The sequence below is a fragment of the Rhamphochromis longiceps genome, linkage group LG7, assembly GCF_057381845.1.
Source record: "Rhamphochromis longiceps isolate RC_006_pf linkage group LG7, R_longiceps_female_GT1.1, whole genome shotgun sequence".
In the NCBI taxonomy this organism is placed as follows: Eukaryota; Metazoa; Chordata; class Actinopteri; order Cichliformes; family Cichlidae; genus Rhamphochromis; species Rhamphochromis longiceps.
In genome coordinates, this window is record NC_140563.1 from 60,965,811 (window position 1) to 60,991,936 (window position 26,126).

The 26,126-nt window shown below is 40.7% G+C and overlaps 1 protein-coding gene across 1 annotated transcript in view; it reads left to right on the plus strand.

Moving 5' to 3' along the window:
- nrn1la (neuritin 1-like a) overlaps positions 1-7,052 on the plus strand; it is a 101,686-nt gene extending 94,634 nt beyond the window's left edge. Inside the window, exon 3 of the mRNA XM_085414685.1 lies at positions 5,837-7,052. Coding sequence (XP_085270811.1) covers positions 5,837-6,137 — 301 coding nt within the window. The 3' untranslated portion in view covers positions 6,138-7,052. The remainder of the gene's footprint in view (positions 1-5,836) is intronic.
- The last annotated feature ends 19,074 nt before the right edge of the window (positions 7,053-26,126 follow it).

Genomic DNA, 26,126 nt, shown 5'->3' on the forward strand with positions numbered 1-26,126 from the left:
CAGGACGCCCTCCCTTCCTGACTTTGTCTTTCCCGTGTTATCTTCTAGACACACTCCTGCACTCACTGTTTTTTGTCCACATACACACAAACGATAGCCAGATGTTGCCCTTTCCACCTCCTCCATCAGCTGCTCCTCCCACAGCAGCAGGAAAGCTGTTGTCCTCTTACTGCAGCCCTTTTTGTCGGAAGTGGTCCACTTAAGTCCTGGATAAAGGCCAACACACACACACACACACACACACACACACACACACACACACACACACACACACACACACACACACACACACACACACAGTCATTAAGGGAAGCAAAGCCTGCAGTAATGATGGCTACTTTAATGGTGGTCCCTTCTCTGAAGACGGCTTAAACGAATTATACTTGTGTGTGACAGAAAAGAAGGCGGAAGCGTGCTGGAAGCTGTCAGAGGAAGTTTAAAAATGTGTGTGTCTCGGACCGTGTATGTGCGTTTGTATCTAGGTGCTTCTGATCAGCAGCAAATGTCATCAAACTGACATCCTGTACTGATACAGTAAGAAAAGTCACCCAGAAGGAGAAAATGATGTTTCTATGTTTAGAGCTTCTGCTTCATGAGTTCACTTTCGGTGAAATTTACAGCTACATTTCACAAGATTAATAACGACGTCAGCCCTCGGGGCATCACAGTGTTAGACTGCAACAAAGGAGAACATCCTGTCTCATTATGATTTATCTATTTGTTTGAATTAGATTCGGCTGATCAATTCTTTTAGCAGTGGACTCATCCATAGTGTTTTCCTGCAGCGTGGAAAAAGCCATAAAGCATATGGCTAAATGAACTGCGCTGACATTTTGTGGAAAGTTAAGAGCCAGAAAACACTTTAGTTTGATTCGCTTTTCAATTTGAATCGATTCTTCATTTCAAATGGGGCCACAAATTTTCACTGTGACTCCAGTTCAGTTCCTGTCCTTTGCCCACTGCGAACAACTATGTTCTGATGTGGGTCATTTTCTCACTGCCTAAAAAACAAGCAGACAGAGGAATGTGGCAATTAAAATAACTTGAGAGCACAGTTTTCTTTTTCTTTCTGTATAAACATATTTCCACAACCCTATTTATTTACGAGGTTGAGAAAGTACACTCAACAAAAATATAAACGCAACACCTTTGTTTTTGCTCCCATTCCCCATGGGATTGACGTAGAGACCTAAAATTCATTCCAGATACACAATATAACCATCCCTCCCAAACAGTGGTCACAAATCAGTCCAAATGTGTGGTAGTGGGCACATCTGCTATATTGAGATAATCCATCCCACCTCACAGGTGTGCCACATCAGGATGCTGATCTGACATCATGAGTAGTGCACAGGTGTACCTCAGACTGCCCACAACAAAAGGCCACCCTGGAATGTGCAGTTTTGTCTCACAGCAAAATGCCACAGATGCCACAAGCAATGAGGGAGCGTGCAATTGGCATGCTGACAGCAGGAATGTCAACCAGATCTGTCGCCCGTGCATTGAATGTTCATTTCTCAACCATAAGCCGTCTCCACAGGCGTTTCAGAGAATATGGCAGCACATCCAACCGGCCTCACAACCGCAGACCTCGTGTAACCACACCAGCTCAGGACCTCCACATCCAGCAGGTTCACCTCCAAGATCGTCTGAGACCAGCCACCCAGACAGCTGCTGGAACAATTGGTTTGCACAACCAAACAATTTCTGCACAAACTGTCAGAAACCGTCTCAGGGACGCTCAACTGCATGCCCGTCGTCCTCATCGGGGTCTTGACCTGACTCCAGCTCGTCGCCGTAACAGACTTGTGTGGGCAAATGCTCACATTCGATGGCGTCTGGCACGTTGGAGAGGTGTGCGCTTCACGGATGAATCATGGTTCACATTGTTCAGGGCAGATGGCAGCTGAGAATGTCCCAGTTCTTGCATGGCCAGCATACTCACCGGACATGTCACCCATTGAGCATGTTCGGGATGTGCTTGACCGGCGTATACGACAGCGTGTACCAGTTCCCACGAATATCCAACAACCTCGCACAGCCATTGAAGTGGAGTGGACCAACATTCCACAGGCCACAATTGACAATCTGATAGACTCCATGCGACGATGTGTTGCACTGCATGAGGCAAATGGTGGTCACACCAGATACTGACCGGTTCTGGGTCCCCAGACCCCCAATAGCGCAAAAAACTGCACATTCCAGGGTGGCCTTTTGTTGTGGGCAGTCTGAGGTACACCTGTGCACTACTCATGATGTCAGATCAGCATCCTGATGTGGCACACCTGTGAGGTGGGATGGATTATCTCAATATAGCAGATGTGCCCACTACCACACATTTGGACTGATTTGTGACCACTGTTTGGGAGGGATGGTTATATTGTGTATCTGGAATGAATTTTAGGTCTCTACGTCCATCCCATGGGGAATGGGAGCAGTAACAAAGGTGTTGCGTTTATATTTTTGTTGAGTGTAGATGGGTGGAAGGATATTTTGATATTCAATTTGATTTAATAGGTTGACATAGATGCAACAAAAGACTTGATAAGATGTGTAATGCTTAAAAAACACCTGGTCAAACAAATTAGCATCCTAGAGAGGCTGCGTCCTCCAGAAGTGAAAATGGGGAGAGGATCGCCAATCTGCCAAACACTGTGGGCAAACTGGATGCTGTGAATTTTGGGGTTTCATCATCTACAATTCAACAATAGATCAATAAAAGATTCAAAAATCATTAATGAGTGTCTTTAAACTCGAGGTACTCAGGGAGCTATGCATTAGAAACAGATTGCGATTCTGCAGTGGCAATTTAACGCACTAAAAAACCACACTGCTTAACACCGCCATCAACACTGTCCTGGAAATCTGAGACATTCCCAGTGCTTGATAGATCCATCCATCCATCTGAGTCAGAAATTACCCAGAAATGATAATATTAAAACTAAGTAGCTGCTGCCATTGTTGAAAAATGGAATTGGCTGGGCTGCGCTATGAATTCTGGGATAGGTGACGAGCCAGGCAACGAAAGCTGTCCCAATGTCCCAAAACTTAGTTTTAATATTACTCTTTCTGGGTCACAAAATAAACTTTTATCAAGACATCACATATTTGCAAAAGTGCTCCGACGTTTTCGGAGACGTCTGTTACTCACCAGTTCGAAGTTTTGCGAGATCTTGCAAAAGTTCAACTTCAACTTTTTTCCCCATGTCCCTTGCAGGGCTCCATAGAATCATAATAGAGGTTATCTGTCCTATAGATAAAGCTTGGCTTTAGCTATGCCATGCACAGTGGTGTTGTGTTTAGCACTGTAGCTTTACAAAACTCCCAAGTTTGAGTCCCCCGAGATTAAATGATATTTGTTTCAATAAGACGCAGTGGATGCAGTATCTAAATAATATACCTTGTATGTATTGTCCAGTAATGGGTTTAAATGTAGCTCTTGTCTTTTGAAAGTTGGAGTGCCGCATGATGTTTTGCCAGCATTAATTATGAAAACTTTTGAGTTTTTTGAGTGCTTCTGTGGCAGACTTTGAACAGAGTCATCTGCTTCTACTTTTTCCCCCAACTCTGCGCCTCGCTTCTCGTAGTTAACTCTCCTCAGAGACAATTTAGGCAGCACAGCCACAATGAGAGGGAGAATTAGCAGCCAATTACAGCCAAATAGACTTGCTGTGGATGTGGAGCTCAAGAGTGTTTGGAATAAAGTTTAATTTTGTGTTTCGCTGCAAGATATCCTTTAAAAAATATCTTTGTGCAAGATTACTTAAAGTCACTTCTTCCTCACCTGCCTCTCATCGTAAATAATGCTTCCTTTCATTTGGCTTTAAAATAGATCTAAGAAAGTGTGTCAAATTCATGTTTTGTTGATGGGTATAACACAGCAGTGATTCAACAAACACGCATTTACCTTCCACACTCTAATGAAGGTTTTTCCACATTTCAGTCTAACCCGTAGGGTGACCCTTGCTCTCAGAGCATCGAAGATCAGCAGATGGTCTCTTGGCAACAACTGAACGAAGTCAAGGGAGCAAGCAAACAGGCTGGATTTGATTTACTCGGTGAAAGGACGAATGCTTCACTGTCAGCAAATCTTTACCAGAACTGCCTGTTTAAAATCTTTTCATATCATTTCATTGAGAATAATAATGGCAATTAATTATTGATTTGGGTTGTTTATACTCAAGGTGTAACTGACTTAGATTTAGGTGAAAAAAGAAGTCAATGAGGTGAAGACACAGTGACAGGAGGTTGAATGTCAAACTTGAATGGAAAAAGTCACATATTTTCTGTGCTTTTAAAAAGTCTATTTAATGCACAAGTGCAGAAAAGGAAAGTGTCATGGTCGGCTGTGTGGCAGGCAGGCTGGAGTGGTGGACCCAAAATGCAGGACTCTTTGGAGACAAGATTTAAACTGAAAACGCAGCCTTATTGCTGGACAAACGTCTACATAAAATAAGACTCACAAAAGCAAAACAAAACTCTAAACTGAGGTGCTGGAGGACTGGAAATCATGAACACACAGCAAGTTGAAGGTACAACGCAACAGGGAGCACAGGAAAACACAGGGCTTATATACACCGGGGAGTAATCAGGGAATGGGCAACAAGAGGGAGACACAGCTGGGAGAAATCAGGCTAACAAGACAGGGGAGAGGTAAAACTGAACGCACTGACATGAGACATGAACTTTCAAAGTAAAACAGGAAACCAGAAACCATCACACACAGACTCAACACTGAGAGGCAGACAGAAAATAACGCATGGAACCCAAACTATACATGAGGCAACAAATCCTTAAACACGAACAAACAGAAACCTAGAAATCCAATAACGATCAAAGCACAAGAGTATCAAAGGGCAGCCCATAGTGCAAAAATAAACCAAAACATCAGAAACTCAAAATGCTGGGTCGAACCGACCCAGAACCGTGACAGAAAGAAAGATAAGGGTCTACGGGTAAAATAACATGATTTTGAGGATTTGGTTTGAAAAGCCCCATGAAACACCTCTCATACAAGGTCAGTGTGTGTGTTGCTGGTTAACTACACATAACTAGTTTAAAAGTTTCTAAAGCGTCCTGACGATGCTGCAACAGAGTAATGATGCAGTGTTTGAGTCACCTCCGGGTCAGAAACGTCTAGCCTCCAGTTTTCAAAGTATTATAAAACTATTATCAAAGTCCTTTGGCAGGAAAACTCAGGTAGAAGCAGAAAAGAGGTTTCCAAAGAAACATTTAAAGTCTCAGACTCACTGTAGATATTGCAGTTCACTCTGAGGGGGTTATGAATACTTTGACAAAAGTGTTTGAGATGTTTCACTGAAGACATCAAGGTGAACGTCACTGGCGATGCTGAAGAAAAGAAAAATGTGTCCTACAGTAATCATGCATGCAGATTTTATAGTTTTTCGCTTAAATGGGGAAATCCTTGATTTCCCAGGGGCATACAAGGAGGTATCAAGGGACCCATCCCCTGGGCACCATGAATGTGTGTGCTGCCATGATAATCAATTTGGTAGTTATTGTATTTCATTTTGAACAGCTTCTAAGTGATGAACTATAGATTATGCACTCAAAATCTGCAGTCGTTAGAGCGGAAAGTAAATTTGAAGTTTAGTCTGAACCATAGACTCACTCACCTCTCTACAAAGGAAATGCTTTAATAATTCCTGTTTTGTTTACATATGAAGTTACAGCTTTCTGGAAAAATCCAGCATCTAGTGCAATAGTTTGTACAGATGGATAAAACTGCTTTGAATGTGTTGCGCGCTGAAATATTAACATGATCCACAAGCCAAATAATCAGATGTCTCCGTCTTACTCTCGCTCCTCTCTGCAGGTCGTGGGATGAGTTCCATGACTGCGCTAACGTGGCGATGGCTGGCTGTCCTGAGGAAGCGGCAGCTGTCTGGGAGTCTCTCCGCCAGGAGTCTAAGAAAATGCAGTTCTCCGGAAACCTTTATGACATGTGCTCCAACCGTAACACCCACCCAGCGGCCTCGGTGTCCCCTAACGGCTCACCCAACCAAGAAGAGATCAACCAGGAGTCTCTAAGAGGGAGGGCCTATCACGTGGCAGGCTGCCTCCACTATCTCCTTCTACTGTCTCCTCTGCTGCTGCTGTTGTTGTTTTGGATATAAATACCCCCAATGAAATGGGATTAGTGTGAATAGATATAAACTTTGTGTACTTTTTCTTCCACGATTCCATAGACTTTTCACTGCTTCTTCCTCTGCTCTGCCAGGGGTCGAATATTTCTAACTGCATGTTCAGAGGCTCGACAGTCTTTTTGATAATATATCTCTAAATTGCCTGTGCCGTTTCATGCATATTCTCTGCCTATTAATTAGATTCTCAGTTGAAAAAAAGCTCACAAAACTCACCGAGAGATACACAAGCCCTGCAAACACATACATAGTTGAGCAGATGCATACTGCAGCCTCGCATCATCCGTCTTCATCCTGTATCCTTCTAAATCTAGTTAGTACGAGCTTGCATGTGATGGTTTCAGGGTGAGTCTGTCTCCTTGAATGCAATAAGATAAGAGATTAATAAGAGAAATGTAATAACTAAGACTTGTTTGATAAACTTGAAAACAAAGCGATGAAAAGACTAGGTGCCACAACTAGTTACTGTTAACCCCACTTTTATGTGGGCTTTACATGATGAACAACACCCATTTCCTATTTACTAAATGCAGACACAGTGCTGGGTGTGAGTAGTTAAGATATAATGATGGTGATGATGATGTAGTTCTAATGTTCCGAAATTAGTTTTTCAGACTACAAAGTAATTGGAGTCATAAATTACACTTGCTGTAAATGGAGCTAACTTTGAAGCTAACTAATTTTGAATAATGTTCTTATTTAGAGAAAATGCATCACAGTGTCTTCTGTGGGTGCAGGAGCAACACGAGCTCTGAGCTGAAGTTCAATTGAAGTCAGAGTATGCCGGAGTGGTTTTTATTTGCTGCTTGCTCAGTTATGAAGTCCTCTGGGGCTCCTCCTTGGCATCCTGCATTGGAGCCCTACAGTATGGGACCAATATGTTCTCCAGTCAGAAACACAACCCACTTGCATGCCAAGTGGATTTCATGCTCCAGGAGTAATAGATTTGGCCCTGCAGGCCTGCTTGAGCTGCTTGTTATTCTAAGTGGTTGCAGGTAACAGTTGTTTCTGTCTGGCCCAGGATCAGATATATTATGAGATTAGAGACAGATAGAGAGTGAGAGAGATGAGTACAGCTGGAAAACATACAGTTCTGCCTAGTTGAAGATTGAATCCACTTGTCTCGCAGCGAGTGTGTTTTACACAGGGGGCTTTAGGTTGCAAGTTTACTTTTCCTTCTCTACAAAAAAAAAAAAATAAATCAAAGCCAGGTCAACTTTAAAGAGTTACGCTAAGATGTGTGGATGCACAACACATAATCCTCAAGGGACCACAACAGTGCACCAACTTTAAGAGAGGTGGAAATAAATGAAATTTATTAGACAAAAAAGATCCAAAGAGAGCTGCGTAATAGCTGATTGAGTCTGTCTACCTTGCCAGTGGCAAGTTCGTTAAATGTACCTTACAGAGTTGAATAGAAGCCGAGAGGCATTTCAAACAGATTTATGGATGGGTGACAAATGAAAGAAAAATGCAACATAAAGTGCGTCTTGATTTTCCAAGTCTCTGGCACTCTGCTTGAGGGATGAAACATCATTCTCCCAAAGATATTCCCTTTATTTGGTGTTTTGATGATGGCAGTGAGGAGTGCTGTGTAACAAAGTAGCCCGAAATCTCCTGGAGGTTCAATGGGGTTGACATTGAATGAGAAGGTCATAGCAAATGAATCACACTTTTCCTTTCCCATGTCCATTCAGCGACCCCTTGTTTACTATAAATGGCTGAATTATCATTCTGGAACAGTTCATACACTGTATATAAAAGATAGACATAGCCACCATGGGTCTGTGAAGTCTTACCATGAAGCCTAGAGCTGAATATTGTTCTGGTTGCTTTTTATGTTTTGAAATCAGACTGAGACTGAAAAATTCAAGAGACACGGCACATATATGTTGTAGCAACATTGCACAAGGGTCCTTGTGGACGTCCATGTGCATGCCTGTGTTTTTGACCATGTGGACTGATGCACAGAGAATTTACATTGCAATGCACCAACCTAACCAGCTCCCCAAGCAACAGACTTCAAGCAGATTTCAAAGATGTATAATAACAAATATAGAAGTATATAAGAAGTAAAAATAAGTATGTCTCCATCTGCATTCACAACAGTGAAGCCAAAGGAAACCAAGGAAAACAAAATACATTTTTCTTATAGATTCACCTATAAATCGAGTTCTTTTTGCAAATAGCAGATTCACCCCCTACTGGCCAACAGATGGAGGAACATGCAGGAGGAATCAGTGGTACTGAACAGGCCAATCACAATAACGTGGGCGTGTCGAGGACACAGATAGTTACATTTCGAGAGATGTGCATGCCAGGTTGCATTGTAGAGTTTCAGAGAGGTTTGCGGTTCTGGTGTAGTTGCCACGGTAACAGTGCAAAATGCAAATGTAACAGAAGAGATGAGGGTCACATATGTAAAAGTGTATTTTCAGTTCTTGTACCACAGTCTTAGGGAGCAGAGGGGGTGTTGTGCTTTTTACTGCCCGTGGTAAGGAACAGTCTTTTAATCTGTTGGTTCGCCACGCTGGCTTCCTTTGCAGACCTCAAGTATGTCCATCTTTCATATACAGTCTATTGAAAGACCTTTTCCAACAGGATAGTAATGTTTCAGCTTAGACTAAATTACTAAAACAACCTTTATATATTTTTACATATATACTTTTTTATATAACTGGACTAAACCCGTGTAGTAAAATGCTCCGACAGCATAATAGGATGTGCTCACAGTAGTAGTAAAAGGTTCAGGTTTTTCCTATCTCCGTTCTCGGCTATTTATTTATGCAGTAATTTAGTTTGGGACATCAATGTCAAAAGCAAACTTTGCCCTACAAGCTCAAAAGCTCAGTACAACTGAAACTCCAACAAATATTACATTTTTAATCATTTTTTAAATGTTAAGAATAAACAGCAGCAGGAACCCACTGACAGAAACAGTGAGACAAATTTACACTAAAAGAGAAAAACTCCAACCATCCCACAGCTCCTTTTTTACGTGAAGGACTTCATCCACAGATATGCATGAATTTTTTAAAGAGGCTGCTCCAGTTTTGAACTTTAATTAAACTGACAGAATTAGCAATTAAGAGGCCTCAATGGCTGACTCACTAAGGTGCAGCAATTTGAGAACTATCTTCATGGAGCTCTGATAAGATGATGCAACTGGAGATTAAATTTAAGTAAATCCTAAATGTGAGGACACACAGGAAGATCACACAAGACGTGTTTGTATAAAATCCTACAGCACAGTGAGTGCTGTCAACATGTCCCAGGGTGGTTTATGGAAATGTAACAGGTTTAGACCTGCCTTTAAAGACTCTTACATACAGAGGTACTCCAAAACACAAAGAAACCTTCTCAACTCTGTTATGAGAAGTTCTGTTGCATGAACAAATCCGATTTCAGCGATTTTTCAATAACTCTGCAGTGTAAATGCAACATTATTGACCAAAGCTGAGCAGGGAATTATTTCCCAGCACTGCATTTGAGACTATACATCTCTTTGCCTCCGGCAACAGCTTGGTGTTCTGACAAATAGCTTAAATTGGACTGAAAGGGTGGCAGGAGATGGAGAAGCAATCTTAAACACCAGTACATCACTGTCCCATCAATGGTACACTATATTTGGCTTTATTACTCTGAGCAAATGGCAGTGAAAACAACAAACATGTTGCCATTTACTCATTTCCTCTGCAGCACATTTTGATTGCTACAGAAGAGAATAAATATGGTTAGGGGCTGGGGTTTCCATTTCCTTTTAAATGCTTTATTAAAGAACCAGACTCCTCTGATACGATCCGTTTTCAATCAGCACAACTTTGCTCCGCTCTTTGTCTTTATGACCTGCAGGATCACAGTCCCACTTCTTTCACTAATTATTAATTGTTAACAGAGACACAGAAAGCCAAAAGTTTCACGCTGATCCATCATCAACTCGCTCACACTACAAATTAAAAAATTAAAATTAAAAAAGTTTTGTTAGCCTATTTAGCGATGCATGGTTATGAATGCGGAGCTGTTTCTTTGAATCATACAAACTCTGCATTTCTAAAGAGATGATAGAGAAAGTGAAATTTGTGCATCTTTTAATAACAGCTGATTCAGTTTTGGGCTTTTTAGGGAACCAGGAATCTTTGCTCACCAGGTGACAGACACTCTTACTGTCTTTGTTTATCATCCTGGCAATGTTTGTTTTTATTTATAATTCATAAATTCTTTACTACTGTTGAAGAAAGCAGGGTTCACCAACACGTATTTGCTCTACCTTCCTAATTAATCATATTATAAATGTGATATGTGAACACAATGATTTTTGTGTTTCAGAGACAAAGATGTAGATATCAAACGGAGACAAGGCACACACACACACGCACACGCACACACATATATACATATATATATATATATATATATATATATATATATATATATATATATATATACACAGAGAAGAATGATTGTTTTCCTGATCTTGTTACTCGCTCCTCAAAAAGGAAGCACTTAAGTTTTTAAATACAGCAGTCAAACCAACAGAGAGTAGGGGTGATATCACTCACGGGGGCTCGTTCAGCTGCAATAAAAGTTAATCAGTTTCTAGTCTATTTTTCCATCAGCAAACTCACCTGGGTTTTTCCAATATCAATACACATTTTTAGTGGGAAAAAAAAATCCATTTAGTAAAAAGAATTACACACAGGGTTACCGAAGGACCTCCAACACACAGTTCTCCAAACTCGTTTATTGTTATCAAGCTTTAACTGAAGCACAGATGTGATCTAATTCGGATGCTCATTTTTCTGACTTTAATGGAGATCTCCTTTAGGGATATGCTGACTAACTCATCCTGTATATTCATAGACTGATTTGTATGTGAGGGTTATAGATAGCTTTCCTTTTTGTGTTCATTCTGGAGGGATCGTAGCAAAAATCGAGCACATAAAATTCCTTTTTACTGGCTGTAAGAGCATTTTTTCACTACATGAGAGCTGAGCATTTTCCCCAGCCAGCCTTTTCTATAATTCTGTGGAGGTGAAACACCAGCTCTGCCTCTCTGTAGTGAATGTTTCCCTCACCTTCAGTTTGTCTCCTGAACTCCTGTTGTCTTTCTGCCTCTGCCAACTCCTCTCTGTCATTTCATTTGGCTCCTCGTCTGTGATTCGGGTAAATATGGCAGACCCTCAAATAAGTTAAATTGTAACTTTACGTTTCCAGAAAGCTTGCACTATAAAATGGACATTCCAGACTGGATATTGGTGTTTACTTCATCCAGACTTAAACAATTGAAATTGTGTAATTTATGAACAATGAGGAAATGTGTTGGGGTTTCTTGCCCTGACTGTTTTGTGCACCTCACAGTCCTAGTCTGACCCATAAAGCTACAAAACTGACGTTTACGGTTAATACGTCAGCTTGAAAACCACATTTACATTATGTATTACAGTATGAACAAACAAGAGTTAGGCTGGAAGTAACATACAGGAAATATTGATATGAGATTTACTGGATCAGACTTGTGAAAGCACAGACAGACAGCTATCACCTGGATAGCACACACATCTACTCGCATTTAGCTATGACTGCGAGCTCAGCTGTTGTTTCAGGCTCATAGCTCAAACCTGAGGCCTCCAGTTATAATTACTGATAAGAGGGGAAAAAAGAAATTACTAGATACTAAAAAGTTTGGGAAGCACAAGATAAGTATGGCAGTGACCTATGTACGTCATTAAAGATGCATTTTGTGAAGAGAAAGGCAATGAAAGAAAATAATTCTGCTTTTCCCCTTCCATTTATGGCTAATATAAAAAGGAGTGAGAGAGTATTTAAATGAATCTTAATGCCTCCTCCCCTTATTAAACACCGCTCATAAATTCAAACTACTATTTCGAAAGTCAAGTCACAGTTTTATGACAAGAAACGCACAGACTGACAATGAGTAAAGTCACATCACTCTGTATAGTGTGAATACTTAAATCTCTGTTATTATCAGTGTATATAACAGTTTCATATATATATATATATATCAAATGTCATATATGCCTTGCAATTGCTACTTTTAAAGCTTTAACATTTTCTATTGTAGTGTTTCATCCACTTTATTCCTCTCCCCAGGACACATTTATCTGCTCTATAACAGCTGCTACCACTGATCGTATAACATATTGAGCTTTTTAGAAAAAATTATATTTATTTTAAAAATATGCATTAGAAAAAAAAATCAGTTCATAACTACTAGATATATGTCCTTAATGAGAAAAATTGACACTTGATTGCAAAACAAAACTCTGGAAGGTGTCATGAGCAGCTCTTGTAATATTTGTTTTATGATAAAACAATAAAATAAAATGAATTTGATTAAATGACCAAGCTAATAATCAGTTGATTAATCAGCATTTTTAAAAATGTGCTTTGGGTGTCTTATAAGCTACATGACATCGAGTGGTGGTGAGAACAGCTCTCTTCATTAGACCGTTTGTTCTATATAAGCAGGGCGTTACTGCTGAGCTGTCAGTCACCTTCACATTAAATGAACTTACAGCCAAATACATAATTGCTATAAATGATAGAGGAAAATTGACTCGGAGCGTAACAATTTTAAAGCCATAAAGTGCACGTGTAATTCAAACTGTTACATCTTCTATCTTTGCAGCTAGATTAATTGTTAATTGTAACTGCATCTTTCCCTCTTTTTCTCATTTTGATCCACGTTTCAGACTAAATTGCCGTTTTCTCTCCTGAAAACTGTGCTTTTGGGCCTCACTTTGATCTTGTCACACTTTAGCCCTTGGACTGTTGAATTTGTTTACACAAGGGCCTTAAACCACAATCTCCTGCTTGGCAATCTTGTTTTTAATATCTGTTTTCAGACAGGCAAAAAATAAAAATGCTAAAATGCTTCTTGTGTATAAAGTAAATCCAACCACCATGCTTTGATTTCTCAGATGGGCCCATAAACGAAGCGCTGAATGACTTCAGCTTCCTATAATCTACTCATGTAAAACACACTCTGTGTTATTTGAAATAACTAGTCTAACAATATGAAATCCTGTCACATGCTGGATTTTGCCAGAAAAAAACACAACACAAGCTTTATATGTGCATTTATTGTTGTGTGTGTACACAAACAGTGATTGTTTTCTGTGTTTAAGGTTGTAAGTGTGTGTCTGTGTGTGAGATGGAAAGTGTGGTATAAATCAGCTGTTAAATGAGTGATTTATCAACACAACATGATGTAAATTTCATTGTTACTGATTAAACTGATCTTCTTCGACACTTTCCAAACAAGATGGCATCCCCTAACCACGTTTGTTTGTTGAATTAGCATGCAGAGCTTTTTGCCATTTTGTGCGCAAATAACAGAGGACTAGAACCACGTGTATGTACGTACATTATCATATGAAATATTCATTACATTCCTATGTGAAGATTAGGTCATTTCAAGAAGCTACTATTCGGGAGATCTGAACATCATCACATCATGGATGAAGGAATTACTCCACAGATGAAAGCGGAAATCTTCATGACAGCAGCTCTGTGCACATACTGATCACATAAGTGTATTTTATTGTGGACAGTGACAAAGAATGCGCAGTATTGTACATCAATAAATACAGCCATAAGTCTTTTGAAATGATGGAGACGCAGCATTTTCTGCTTCTAAAAAGAACTTTGTGAGATATTTCTGTATTTGTCCTTGGCTGTCTTTGATTATGTCTGCTTTCTCTCCTTTTTTCTTCAACCTTTATATCATATCACTCTGCTTATCTTACTTTTTTCCCTGCCCTATTAGAAAATCCATCTTCATGTCGGAGGTTTTGCTACCTTTATAGAAAATCATTAAACTGGTGCTGATCTGACAATCTGCTTGTCCTCATATTACTCAACAAATGTTTCGTGGTATGAAAAAAACATCTTATTTTATCAGCATCATTTAAGATCTTAGGAAAGGTTGGAGAATAAAGTTGTCAACCAGGAAAGGGTGCATGCTAACTGAAGCTGCTGGACTGCTTTGAGGCTGAGTCTTATGAACTGAGTACATCACTGAGTCCTTGCACCAGACTTCCATCCCTCCAATTTCTATAGTTTATCTGGTTTTGGGTCTTGAGATCAAAAGTTTAAGTTGAGATGCCAGGACCTTCCTCTCCTTGACCATCTCATCTAATTTCTCGGGAGGAGACACTGAGGCATTCCCAGCCAGTCAAGAGATGCTACTCTTAATAATAATAATGGATACTTTATTGATCCCCATGGGGAAATTACTTGTTTTTCTCTGCATTTGACCCATTCACTCAGTGAAGCAGTGGGCAGCCCACTAAGCAGGCGCCCGGGGAGCAGTGTGTAGGGACGGTACCTTGCTCAGGGGTACCTCAGGGTAGCCGTTAAGTGGATTCGAACCGCCGACCTTCCGATCATGGGGCAACCACTTTACCTACTGAGCTATCCCTGCCTACTCTTCAGGGTGTTTTGGGTCTGATTGGGTTCTACTCGTGGCAGGACATCCCCTAAACACCTCACCACCACCTCCTAGGCCAAACATGGAAGCTCATCAACTAAAAAAGTAAGTTCGTACCAGACATAAGTTGCAAAAGCTAGAACAGCTTACTCTTTTATACCTGTTGCTTCATCACTCACCTTTTTTTCACTTTAGATGTGTTTACACCACAGAATTAACCATTAGTTATTATTAATAATTGCTGCTTCTCTTCCTCCCCTCACCCTTCTGGCTTACTGGCCGCCCCTCCCTGAGCCTGGTTCTGCTGGTTCATCCTGTTAAAAGGAAGATTTTCCTTCCCCCTGTCACCAAAGCACTTGCTCATAGAGGGACATCCGACTGTTGGGGTTTTCTTTGTCTTCTCTTTTTTGTATTGTATTTTTATTTATTTTTGACAATATAAAGTGCCTAGCAGGAACTGTTGTGATTATGTATATAAATAAAACTGGCATTGAAAACTGAAAAACTGTGGCACAATAATCAGTCAAGGCCTCAAATCTAGCTCAATGTTTTGTCTGGAGATGAATGAGGACATGCACTTTGTACTTTGGTACAAAGGAGGATTTTCGTTTCATTACCGCAAGTAACGTTTGCAGATGACAGTGCCTGGAAGGTTGGAGGTATGCACTAGGGAAAAGAGCAAAGAAAGTTAGCAGAGGCAAGACAGAATAGATGTGTGTGAGGACGAGGGAGATGAGTTTAACAGAGAAGCTGTAAGGAGAAGAGATACTGAAGTTTAAATACCTGGAAGAAGAGAGTGCGAGCAGAGAGGAGTAGATGAATGTCAGCTGTGATTTGTGACAGAAGAATAGCAGCAAGAGTGAAAGGGAAGGTTTGCAAAGTACTAGTGAGACCAAATGATGTAGAAGAAATGGTGGCACCAGAGCTGGAGGTGGCAGAGTTCAAGATTTTAAGATTTTCACTGGGAGTGACCATGAAGGACATGATTAAATGAGAGGCACAGCTCAGGTTGAGCTACTTGGAGCCAAGGTTAGAGAGGCAAGCCTGAGAAGGTTTTCACATGTGCAGAGGAGGAACAGTGAATATGTTGGACAAAAGATGTTGGGAAGATGGAGCCGCCAGGCAGGAGGAAAAGAGGAAGACCTCAGAGAAGAATAATTGATGTAGTGTAGGAGAACGGGCAGAGGGCTGGTGTGACAGAAAAGGATGCCTGGGACACGGGGAGATGGCAACAGATGAGGAAGAACTGACTGCATCTGAATAAACACAATACTATTTAAATCCCTTCTTAAAAGAATTATGCTCCTTCGCATCATCATCTTTTTATGCTGTGAATAAATTAGGACAACAATATGACAACATGAAAGAGAAACATTCTGATTAATTGCACTGAATCTGCTTTGTGCTTTATGTAATAAACAACCTCACACACATTATGTTAAAGTAAAAGAAAAAAACCCTACATAAAATAAATACTTTGACATTTTGGGACATATCTTTATTTTCTCTGAGACAGCTAAAAAAAGAAAGACAATCGAAATAATTCATTTGTTGAGGAATTCTAAGGTGTCATGGTTGTGGAACTATTGCAATGCAAATAATAACGCAGATCACGCACAGGTTATTAGCTCTTATTTTTTGCTTTTCTCTGACATTTTGTAACTCTAGATCAAAGCACTGCCAGGATACTCAGCAAGTTTGTCGCTCCAAATGTCTGCAAGTATGAACATTTTGAACTTCGATACCCAGAAGTCCTTTAAGGTGACATCAATAAGAAGCACAGCGCCATCCCATGATGCAATGCAAAGTAATGAAGTTGAAAAAGCTGTCACATTGCTGAGGGCAGCTTTTTCTGGACAAAGTGCTGCTCTCTGCTGTATGGCAGTCAGATTGAAGTTCACTTTTAAATGTTGATGCTTCATTTCCTGTCACCAGAGCAGCCAGCGCATTCAACAGCAGAGTTTTATTTGGGGTGGCTCTGCTGCAGTTGGCGGGGATTTGATACACATTTTGGTTACAGCCACAATTCATCATTTATTCTCCTAAACAATGTCACTTATGTGATGTCAGCCACTTCTGGCTGAATAGAATAGAACAGAATAGAATAGAATAGCCTTTATTGTCATTGTACAGAGTACAACGAAATTGGAGTGCCACTCCCTTGGTGCAAGATAAATAATAAATATAAATGTAAAATATAAAAAGTACAATAAAAATGTGTTTAAAGTTAGGTAAAACAAGCCAATTCAAATCTTGTGCTTGACAAGAGTTAGAATAGCTGCAGTTGAAAAAGAATGTGCTACTTTTTGTGACAGCAGAGCACCGAAGCTCAAATATGGTGTTCCATTTTCTTGAAAATAACTTCTAGGTTCCAGGAAGACTATTTTTGCACACGCTGGCCATTATGTGAAATATGATTCAGGACATTTGCACACTGACTCCAGTCCACAAGTTCATGTAAAACCACCGCATGGACAGTTTTATCCTCTGGGCCTCCTAAAATATTTGTGAATGTAGTGAGAAATGAATGTTGTCCTGCACTTGGCAAGTTGCCTTCTGACCTCATGTTAGGGTTTACATAAAATGAGCCAAAGACAAACATCATGATGTACCACAGATATTTGATTTTATAGAAAGTGTTGTTTGAATAGGCCTTTTTGTTCCATATATTAACTGAACTTTGATCATCCCTGCCTGCTTGTCAATTAAAACAAGGAAAGACAAATGTTTCACATTGTGCAGCAGCGAGATTCATGCTCTGTGCACGATTTTAAAGAATAGTACAATAAGTGCCAGGTACAATATACATGAATGTATTGCTTAGGGCTAATTATTGGACCTCCGTGCAACTCTGCAGACCTTTTCAAGAGCCAAAAAGCAGGAAAAAGTACATTCTTGCAGTTTCTTCTCGAATTTAAGATGCCGTATCAGGAGACTGATATTGCACTTTGGACATAAAAGCTTCCTGAAATCTTCATTTGACCTTTTTCTGATAACCTGTACTTGATCAGTGGTTAACCTAGCACCTAGAGACAGGTGCTAGGTTAACCAGTGATTCTAAGTGGGCTGCAAATTTAGATGTACAGATAAAGGGCTGAGTAAGATACAAAAGCACAAGATAAATGTCAAGTTTATACATTTTTTAATTTTTGCATCAGTGTTATACAACAGCAGTATGTTATAAGCAAAGGTTAAAGCCCTTGACTTAGTATGACTTAGTAAATCTGGTAGTCAGTTTAATACAAAATACTGTCTGACACTCCTGCCAGCTGATGACACTGAGACAGTTAAACCTGCACAAACCCTTTTTGTCTGTCTTATCCTTGCCATGTGTTCTTGCAGATGGCATGCAACTACCTCTACATAAGAGGAAAACGCATTAACCCCTCTTCTTGTGGTGTGTGTGTGTGTGTGTGTGTGTGTGTGTGTGTGTGTGTGTGTGTGTGTGTGTGTGTGTGTGTGTGTGTGTGTGTAAGAGAGTGAGAGTGTTGACTGTGTGTTTCTTTGTCACAAGTTTTACTTGAAAATGAGAGTGGGAAGCAGCAATAAGATTTGCCAGGAGCCACAGGCAGTCAGAGATGGATCCAGGAAGACTGGGCCATCTGCAGACCCCAAAGAGTACTGAAGACCTAAGGCCACACATCTCAGCGATATCTGTGTGCCCATTCCAGCAGGAGAAGGAGAGAGGTCCTAGATGAGGTGCCTACAGCTAACGGATGGGAGTCCCAGAGGATTAGGAACCCCGCTACAGGACGACCACCCTGTTGTGAGCTGAGATCAGGATCCCAGGGCTTCAGGCGCCCAAGAACAGCCCAGTACCCCACAGTGGGAGGGTAAACTCCTCCCTTCATGACCATGTTCCACAGAAGCCAAGACTCAGCAAGCCACAGACCCAGCCCCAGCCTCGCACGCACACACATACCCACCTACTCACACAGCCACCAATGACACACAGACACTTAAAGACACACATCCACATGAACTGGGACGCAGCCAGAGTGCCCCACAAACCACCCGCAGACCTCTGTGTGAGTGTAAAAAAGTGTTTATGATAAGTTAAATGATAATTTTATGTTATTTAAAGATTATGCAGGAGATTAAGTGCAGGTCAATGTGGGTTGTTAGTAGTATTATTGTTCAGATTAAAGTAGTGTATTGTTTTGGTCTGGTGCAGGGCAGACTTAGGTTCAGAAACATTAGAGGGGAAGACGACACTGAAAGAATTCTCAAGTAAAATTTATGAGAAAACTTTGAAACAGGAAGAATGGGAATAGGAGTGTAACTTTCAAGAGAAAAAAACGTGTAAAACTTCATTTTTGGGCAAAGTCTACAAACTTTGAAGTGATTTTTATCAGATTTGACTGAATTTTCTGTACAAGCAGTTTTCATTTCCCATTGACCATTGAAATCCAGATTAATATGGACAGGACTTGTTTCTAAAAGGATAGCAGTCATCAATCTTCAGCAACACTTTTCAGATTCTACCTTTATGCTGGCTTTTTACTGTCAAGGGGTTTTTAAAGCAGCCGTGCTACATGCGCTTATATATTGTACAATAAAGCTGGCTGAATTCACAAACAGCAGAAAACCTCAGAGCCAGCAGCGGTGCAGGTCAGCTGATCGCAGCCTGCACAGAAAGAAAACAAATTTATTGGAGCTCACAAAACATATTATTTGACCTTTTTCCAAGTGAGTCATTTCCTTCTGCTGCACCACTACATGGAGACTTCTTGTTCCACCACCTACCAAATCCCACTTTAACCCCTGGTTAGAAAAGTTAAAGAATTCATTCTGACAGCGTGGGAAAGTTCAAGTGACACGTAAAACAGACAGCCACACCAAATACCCAGGAATGCAGGCAGGCGAGAGAGGAGCCCTCTCTAGGCCCTGCGGTTTCTTATTTTGATTGATTGAAGTCAGCTGTGTTCGACAGTGATAGACAGGTGTATTATTATCTCATTACCCGCCAAGTAGTTTTTCAAAATAGTTTTCCCAGCTAGTTACTATCAGTCCTAACAATAGATATTTCTTATATATATTTATTAAATAAAGTTCTTACCTTGATTAATATTATAATTATTACCAGTCACATTAGTGTTGCTTAAACTGATTGTACCTTGTTCACCTTTCCTTGTTTAAATATTTCTATTCATTTTGGTTTACTATAACATAGGTGGTATTTGTTGGGAGTAAATTACTTGGCTCACTGTCTTGTAGACTTTGTATTCTCAGAAAACATGAGCAACTGCCTCCTCGAGCCAAACTGACAAAGAATGAAGCTAAAGAAACCATTTCAGTTTTTAGATAAACCATATTCTTCTATTTTCACCAGTCTTGTGCACAAGTCCCTCAAACCAGCATCCTTTCTAATATCCCCCAGGGGGTAACTCAGTATGTAGTTGCTGAGTTTATGTCTCAATGTTTATGTTGACAAGTCACATGTAGTATTCCTTGTTTGTTCAGTCGAGTCTAGCCTCCCCCTTTACGTCCAGTTTCAAAACACCAAGATGAAAATAGTAAAAAAGCTCAGCTCGGTCGTCACGGTGACTACATCCATCTTTAGCATGCAGTTCATGGGCGTGATCCTATTCCAGCAGGGTCTCTGAGCTCATATCAGAAGCATTATAACCAAGAGACTTGGCTCTGTGAAAGAATCAGTAAAGGCAAAGAAAGTGAAAGAAGTATAACATACAGGTGAAACATAAAGGCTTTTGAACTTGAGGAAACTTTTTCGTGTTTTTGGTATGCAGGTTTTATGTCCCGGCACCCTCTGAAATTAAATGTAATTGAGAGAAATATCTAAAATAACTGCCCAGGAGTGTTACCAGGAGGGTTCTTCTGTCTTGTCTTTCCTCTCACAGCCGCACCCTCTGTTTGCCTGGCTCCTCCAGAGTTGACATGGTCCTGTTAAGAACGGAGTTTTTTCCTTCCCACAGTGCTTTCTCACTGGGGATCGTCAGGTCATTAGAATTCTCCTTCAAATATTGTAGAGCGTATAGCATGAAGTGCCTTTAGATAACTTTTTTATTAATAAGAGTGAATTAAATTGAATAACATACGCAGTGTTGGGAAGGTTACTTTTAAAATGTATTCCATTACAGAATACAGAATACATGCCCCAAAATGTATTCTGTAACATATTCCGTTACGTTACTCAATGACAGTAACGTATTCTGAATACTTTGGATTACTTAATATATTATCAATCAATCAATCAAAGCTTTATTCGTCACATGCAGGTTGCTATGCGTGTCCATAGTTCAGCTGAGACAGTGTCCTTCGGCCTATCAGGCTAAGTAAACAGTCCTCCAGCCAATCCAGGTGTCCTTGCATGGGATGGGAAGAATAGCCGTAACACAGTCGTTATCAGGGAGTGATTGTTCGGCTCCAGCCTTGGGCCTGCAGCTGGCGCCGTGATGGGGATCCGCAATGTTCATGTTGATTTTGTTAATTTCCATGCGAGCAGCCCAGGAGAATTTTCAGGCTGCTCTTTAACACTCTGACACTGGTCTCTCAATCTCCCGTTGGAGAGCCGCGAGCCTCCCCATGATGGTATCAAACTTCTGTTCCATGGTGTTGTCATTCTTTTGATTCTGAGACCTCACAACTGCAGTGATCCGTTCCGCGATGTCTTCCAACTGTCGCTCAAGGGTCTCATTTTGAGCAGGCCTCTGTCTGATGTATCCCCCCATACACTCAATGGTGTTGTTTTGAGCATTCACAGCAGCTGTAAGCGTCTCCAAGGTGTTGACCATATTACGTTCGTTGTGAGAGGTTGCGCCTCGTTCCATTGCGATTCCAGCGGGCAGCCTTGGGGGGGTTTGAACAGCCGGTTCCGCTCTCTTATTTCTCCGATAAACCAGGGCTAAGCCAACTCCGATCAGCATGAACCCTGTTATCACGGTTCCGAATAGATAGATATCTTCAGCGTCCTCGATCGACAGTCCCGCCAGGCACATGATCCTCCAGTTCTGCCACCCGTCCATCGTGTATACGGCAGGGAAAGTCCCTCCAGGGCACTCAGGCTCTCCCGAGCCCAGACTTCTCGTTGAGAAAAGGGTGTCAATAGCATTCAGAGACCAGTTGATCAAATCCATAATTCTCTTTTAGGTTTTAGAGAACGACAGTGGGAGGCTGTTCCAGGGAAAGTAATGCACACGAGACAAGACAAGGACATAGAGGCTAAGCAGGGAAGATAAGGGTGAGGAGGAGAGGAGAAAAGTGCGACCGCCTTCGCTGAGAGCTGAAGACATTCACGTTGCTTTTTACAACAACGTGAATGTACTATTGCTGTGTGATTTATTACTATTACTGAAGGTCCGTGACTCCGAACTGTAGTAAAGGGACCTCTGACTAATACGCAGTGTTGGGGAGTAACGGAATACATGTACCGCCGTTACGTATTTAAAATACAAAATATGAGTAACTGTATTCCGTTACAGTTACCGTTTAAAAAGGTGGTATTCAGAATACAGTTACTCTGTTGAAATAAATGGATTACACGGCGGTACTTTCCTGTTTCATTTTGTCGCGGGTCAGGACTGTTTGGGTTTTGTTTGACAGCTACCTTCTGTTGTTCCAGGTGGCAGCGTTACGGTTGCCATGGTTACAGGGCGACGCTCTCTCTCTCTCTGCGACTGTGTGTTTCCTGGGTGAGAGAGCGCCTTTTCGTTGTTGTTGTTGTTGTGCTAAGCTAACAGGCAGAATGCTACAAGCATAGCTCTAAAGAATGTAGCATCATGGGCAGTGTAGTCCGTGTTGCAGGGAGAATGGACTGCCATACACGTTATGGGTCTGTGAGCGCGAGGAGGGAGAAAAAGGGGAGTGGAAAGGTACGAGTTGTCATCGAGGAAAAACGGGAGCTGGAAGCATGTCAATATAATAATAACCACTGCAGCCAAGAAGAGTGCCTGAGGAGCCCAGTTGTAAGTACGCTATTAAGACTCGACTGTACACCGTGTTCGTGTTTTCCTCCGAAAACAATAAGTTCCGTTGGAGCAGCCTTTCAACGCCTCTCTCTGTCTCTCGCAAGAAAAGTTGACCCACACAACAAAGTAAAGCTATTTTTCGGCTACGAGCCGACAGGGACCCCGCCGTATTAGTCAGAGGTCCCTTTACTACAGTTCGGAGTCGCGGACCTTCAGTAACAGTAATAAATCACACAGCAATAGTACATTCACGTAGTTGTAAAAAGCATGATAATATATTAAGTAATCCAAAGTATTCAGAATACGTTACTCTCATTGAGTAACGTAACGGAATACGTTACAGAATACATTTTGGGGCATGTATTCTGTATTCTGTAATGGAATACATTTTAAAAGTAACCTTCCCAACACTGCTAATACGGCGGGGTCCCTGTCGGCTCCTAGCCGAAAAATAGCTTTACTTTGTTGTGTGGGTCAACTTTTCTTGTGAGAGACAGAGAGGGGCGTTGAAAGGCTGCTCCAACGGAACTTATTGTTTTCGGAGGAAAACACGAACACGGTGTACAGTCGAGTCTTAATAGCTTACTTACAACTGGGCTCGTCAGGCACTCTTCTTGGCTGAAGTGGTTATTATTATATTTACATGCTTCCAGCTCCCGTTTGTCCTCAATGACAACTCGTACCTTTCCACTCCCCTTTTTCTCCCTCCTCGCGCTCACAGACTCATAACGTGTATGGCAGTCCATTCTCCCTGCAACACGGACTACACTGCCCATGATACTACATTCTTTAGAGCTATGCTTGTAGCATTCTGCCTGTTAGCTTAGCACAACAACAACAACGAACCATGGCAACCGTAACGCTGCCGCCTGGAACAACAGAACGTAGCTGTCAAACAAAACCCAAACAGTCCTGACCCGCGACAATATGAAACAGGAAAGTACCGCAGTGTAATCCATTTATTTCAACAAAGTAACTGTATTCTGAATACCACCTTTTTAAACGGTAACTGTAACGGAATACAGTTACTCATATTTTGTATTTTAAATACGTAACGGCGGTACATGTATTCCGTTACTCCCCAACACTGAACATACGTAAGTCATTGATTAACACACATGCGATTATAAGTCACATTTTCAGAAATAGAATTTTGAATATAAAGATTTTTTCATTCCTCATTTGATTACCTCTAAAGACTTAATTAATTCACTACAAAGGGACTGGGGGTTAAGGACAAGTTGGTGAACTGAAAATATGGGAAAAGAGTGGGGCCTTTAATTTTAAGCTGATAAATTGAGTGTGTGAGGGAGAGTGTTTTTTCCTGTTGGATTCAGTTGACTGAACACTTAAAAGAAAACTTGAAATGTGTAATATGAAAGATGCTTTGGCAAAAACAAGACTAGAGGTCCTGTTTTTCTGAAATAGGGTGAAGGCTCAGATCAAAGTCTAAGCTGGTACCGCATGGGCGTAATGTGGGTGTTTTGTAATCATCAGCATTGGCATAAACCTGGTGAATCTATCCTCCCATTTAAATGCAGCAGCAGTTGGGAGGAAAGAAAGAAAGAAAATGAGGTGAGATAAAAGAGTTCAAATACAGAGTTGGACAGAAAATGTAGAAACCTGAGAGGAACACAAGTCAAGACATTTTATTATTTTCAAGATATGTTCTTTAAAAGATCTGCTTTTGCATAAAAACAGGCACCGAAGTTGCACTAATGCATATAAACAGCTGCAGCTACACCTCTGCACACACAATGCCTGATCTAGAAATCTGCAAAAAGATACAGGCACATTATATGTCTGTTTTATTGTACATAGTTTTAAAAAAATGTACTTAAAATACAGCAGGAACACCATGATTTTAGTCTCATATTGTTTCTCAGCACTACACTTGCTGAGCTAATGTGAGAAAATAAAAGAAAATGATTGTTTTTACCTTTTTCAGGAAGGTGGTGATTATATTTGAGTTCAGACCGGTATCTTCCCTCTCCAGCTTTTTCCCAAACACTCATTGTAATTCTTCCTCTCAGTGCAGCGATGGATTTTTTGGAAGGAGATGCATCTTTGAAGCACTGCGTTTTGTAGTCGTGAGTTTGAAGTTGGTAAAATAACTACTCACTGCTTAATCAAAGCGCTGAAGACTTTTCTGTAATGCTCAGGTGTTCTGTGCTCACTGTGCTACCAGATGACTAAATGACACTTTAACCGAGATTGAACTGTGAATGGTGTCTTTGATGCCTCAATACCATATTTCTTTCCTATGCAAATAAGCAGAAGTCACACGTAATTCATAGCTTTATTACAGCTATATTAGATTTAATTAATCAATAAATATTATTGAATATAAAATTAATATCTTTGCATATGTTAATTTGAGTAATATATGCATATGCATATATACATATATATACATATATATATACACATATATATATATGTGTGTGTGTGATTCAAGAGAGAGAGACTTTGTTCTCAGGCTCCCTCAAGGTGTAAATGGAAAGTTTTGATGGAAAAAGCAGGTCATGTTGTTACTATACTAAGTTGACCAGTTCTCATTTATCATCTCACTATACTTACTATCCTCTCACAGGCATTTGAGCATGTGCATATCAGATATATGTATGTTATGCAGGAGTTGCTCCCAGTTATGTGGATTTTTTTTCTTCTTCTTCTTCTTTTTTTTTGCAGATGAATATTTCATCACTGCCGGATTCCACAGTAAACAGGGACGCAGCATCAGTTTATGGAGTTATGCGGTTCCGGAGCTCCTGCAATTTACACACTAAGTGCATAAACACATGTAAGCGCAAACACTCGAACGGTCTGGGATGCTCACGCACAGCTGCATGCGTACTTATAGAAAGCGTAGGGTGGGACTTTAGTGATTCATACTCAGCACTGTGATTCAAAGGTTGTTTTAATTCTTACAGTTTCCTGTTTCAAACAGAGAGTGAGCAGCACACCTTCAGCTCCAGTGGCCTCAATTATAGAAAAAGTTCCTCTCAGGGTTGTGTTCAGAAAACTGTGGGTAGAAGTCTGTGTCAAAGTTCGTAATTTATTCAGTTTGACCTTGAGGTGCAAATATTTTGAACGCTGCTGCAGCACTCATTCGCATTTACAACATAGCTGTGAAATTCATGATTACATCCACATAATGAGAGCCAATGCTGAGCCGCAGCGTGCTGTGCTATAATAGCGTTTAATTGTAAGAGTACAAAAGAATGTAAAAGTGCTCTCAGACTGTTGTGTTGTATGTGATAAACTGCAATGCGTCTTTGTTCTGTTTTGTGTTTTGATTATTTTATGAATTGGTGATGCACTCGAGTTGAAGAAAATCCTCAAGATGTAGGAGTCCAGCCTCTTAAGATGGGGGCTTGCTTTACAAGGAAACTATCTATAAAAATCTATATTTTTCTGTATATTTATTTTAGGAATGTGATTCAAGAGTTTCAGCCTGAAGTATACTTACCATACTTGGGTTGTTAGCAATAAACACACTGGGGCTTGAAAAACAGAACAACATATTGAAAATAAGTAAACTTCCCCATCCTGCCATTGTGAACCCTCTTGTTCTGATTT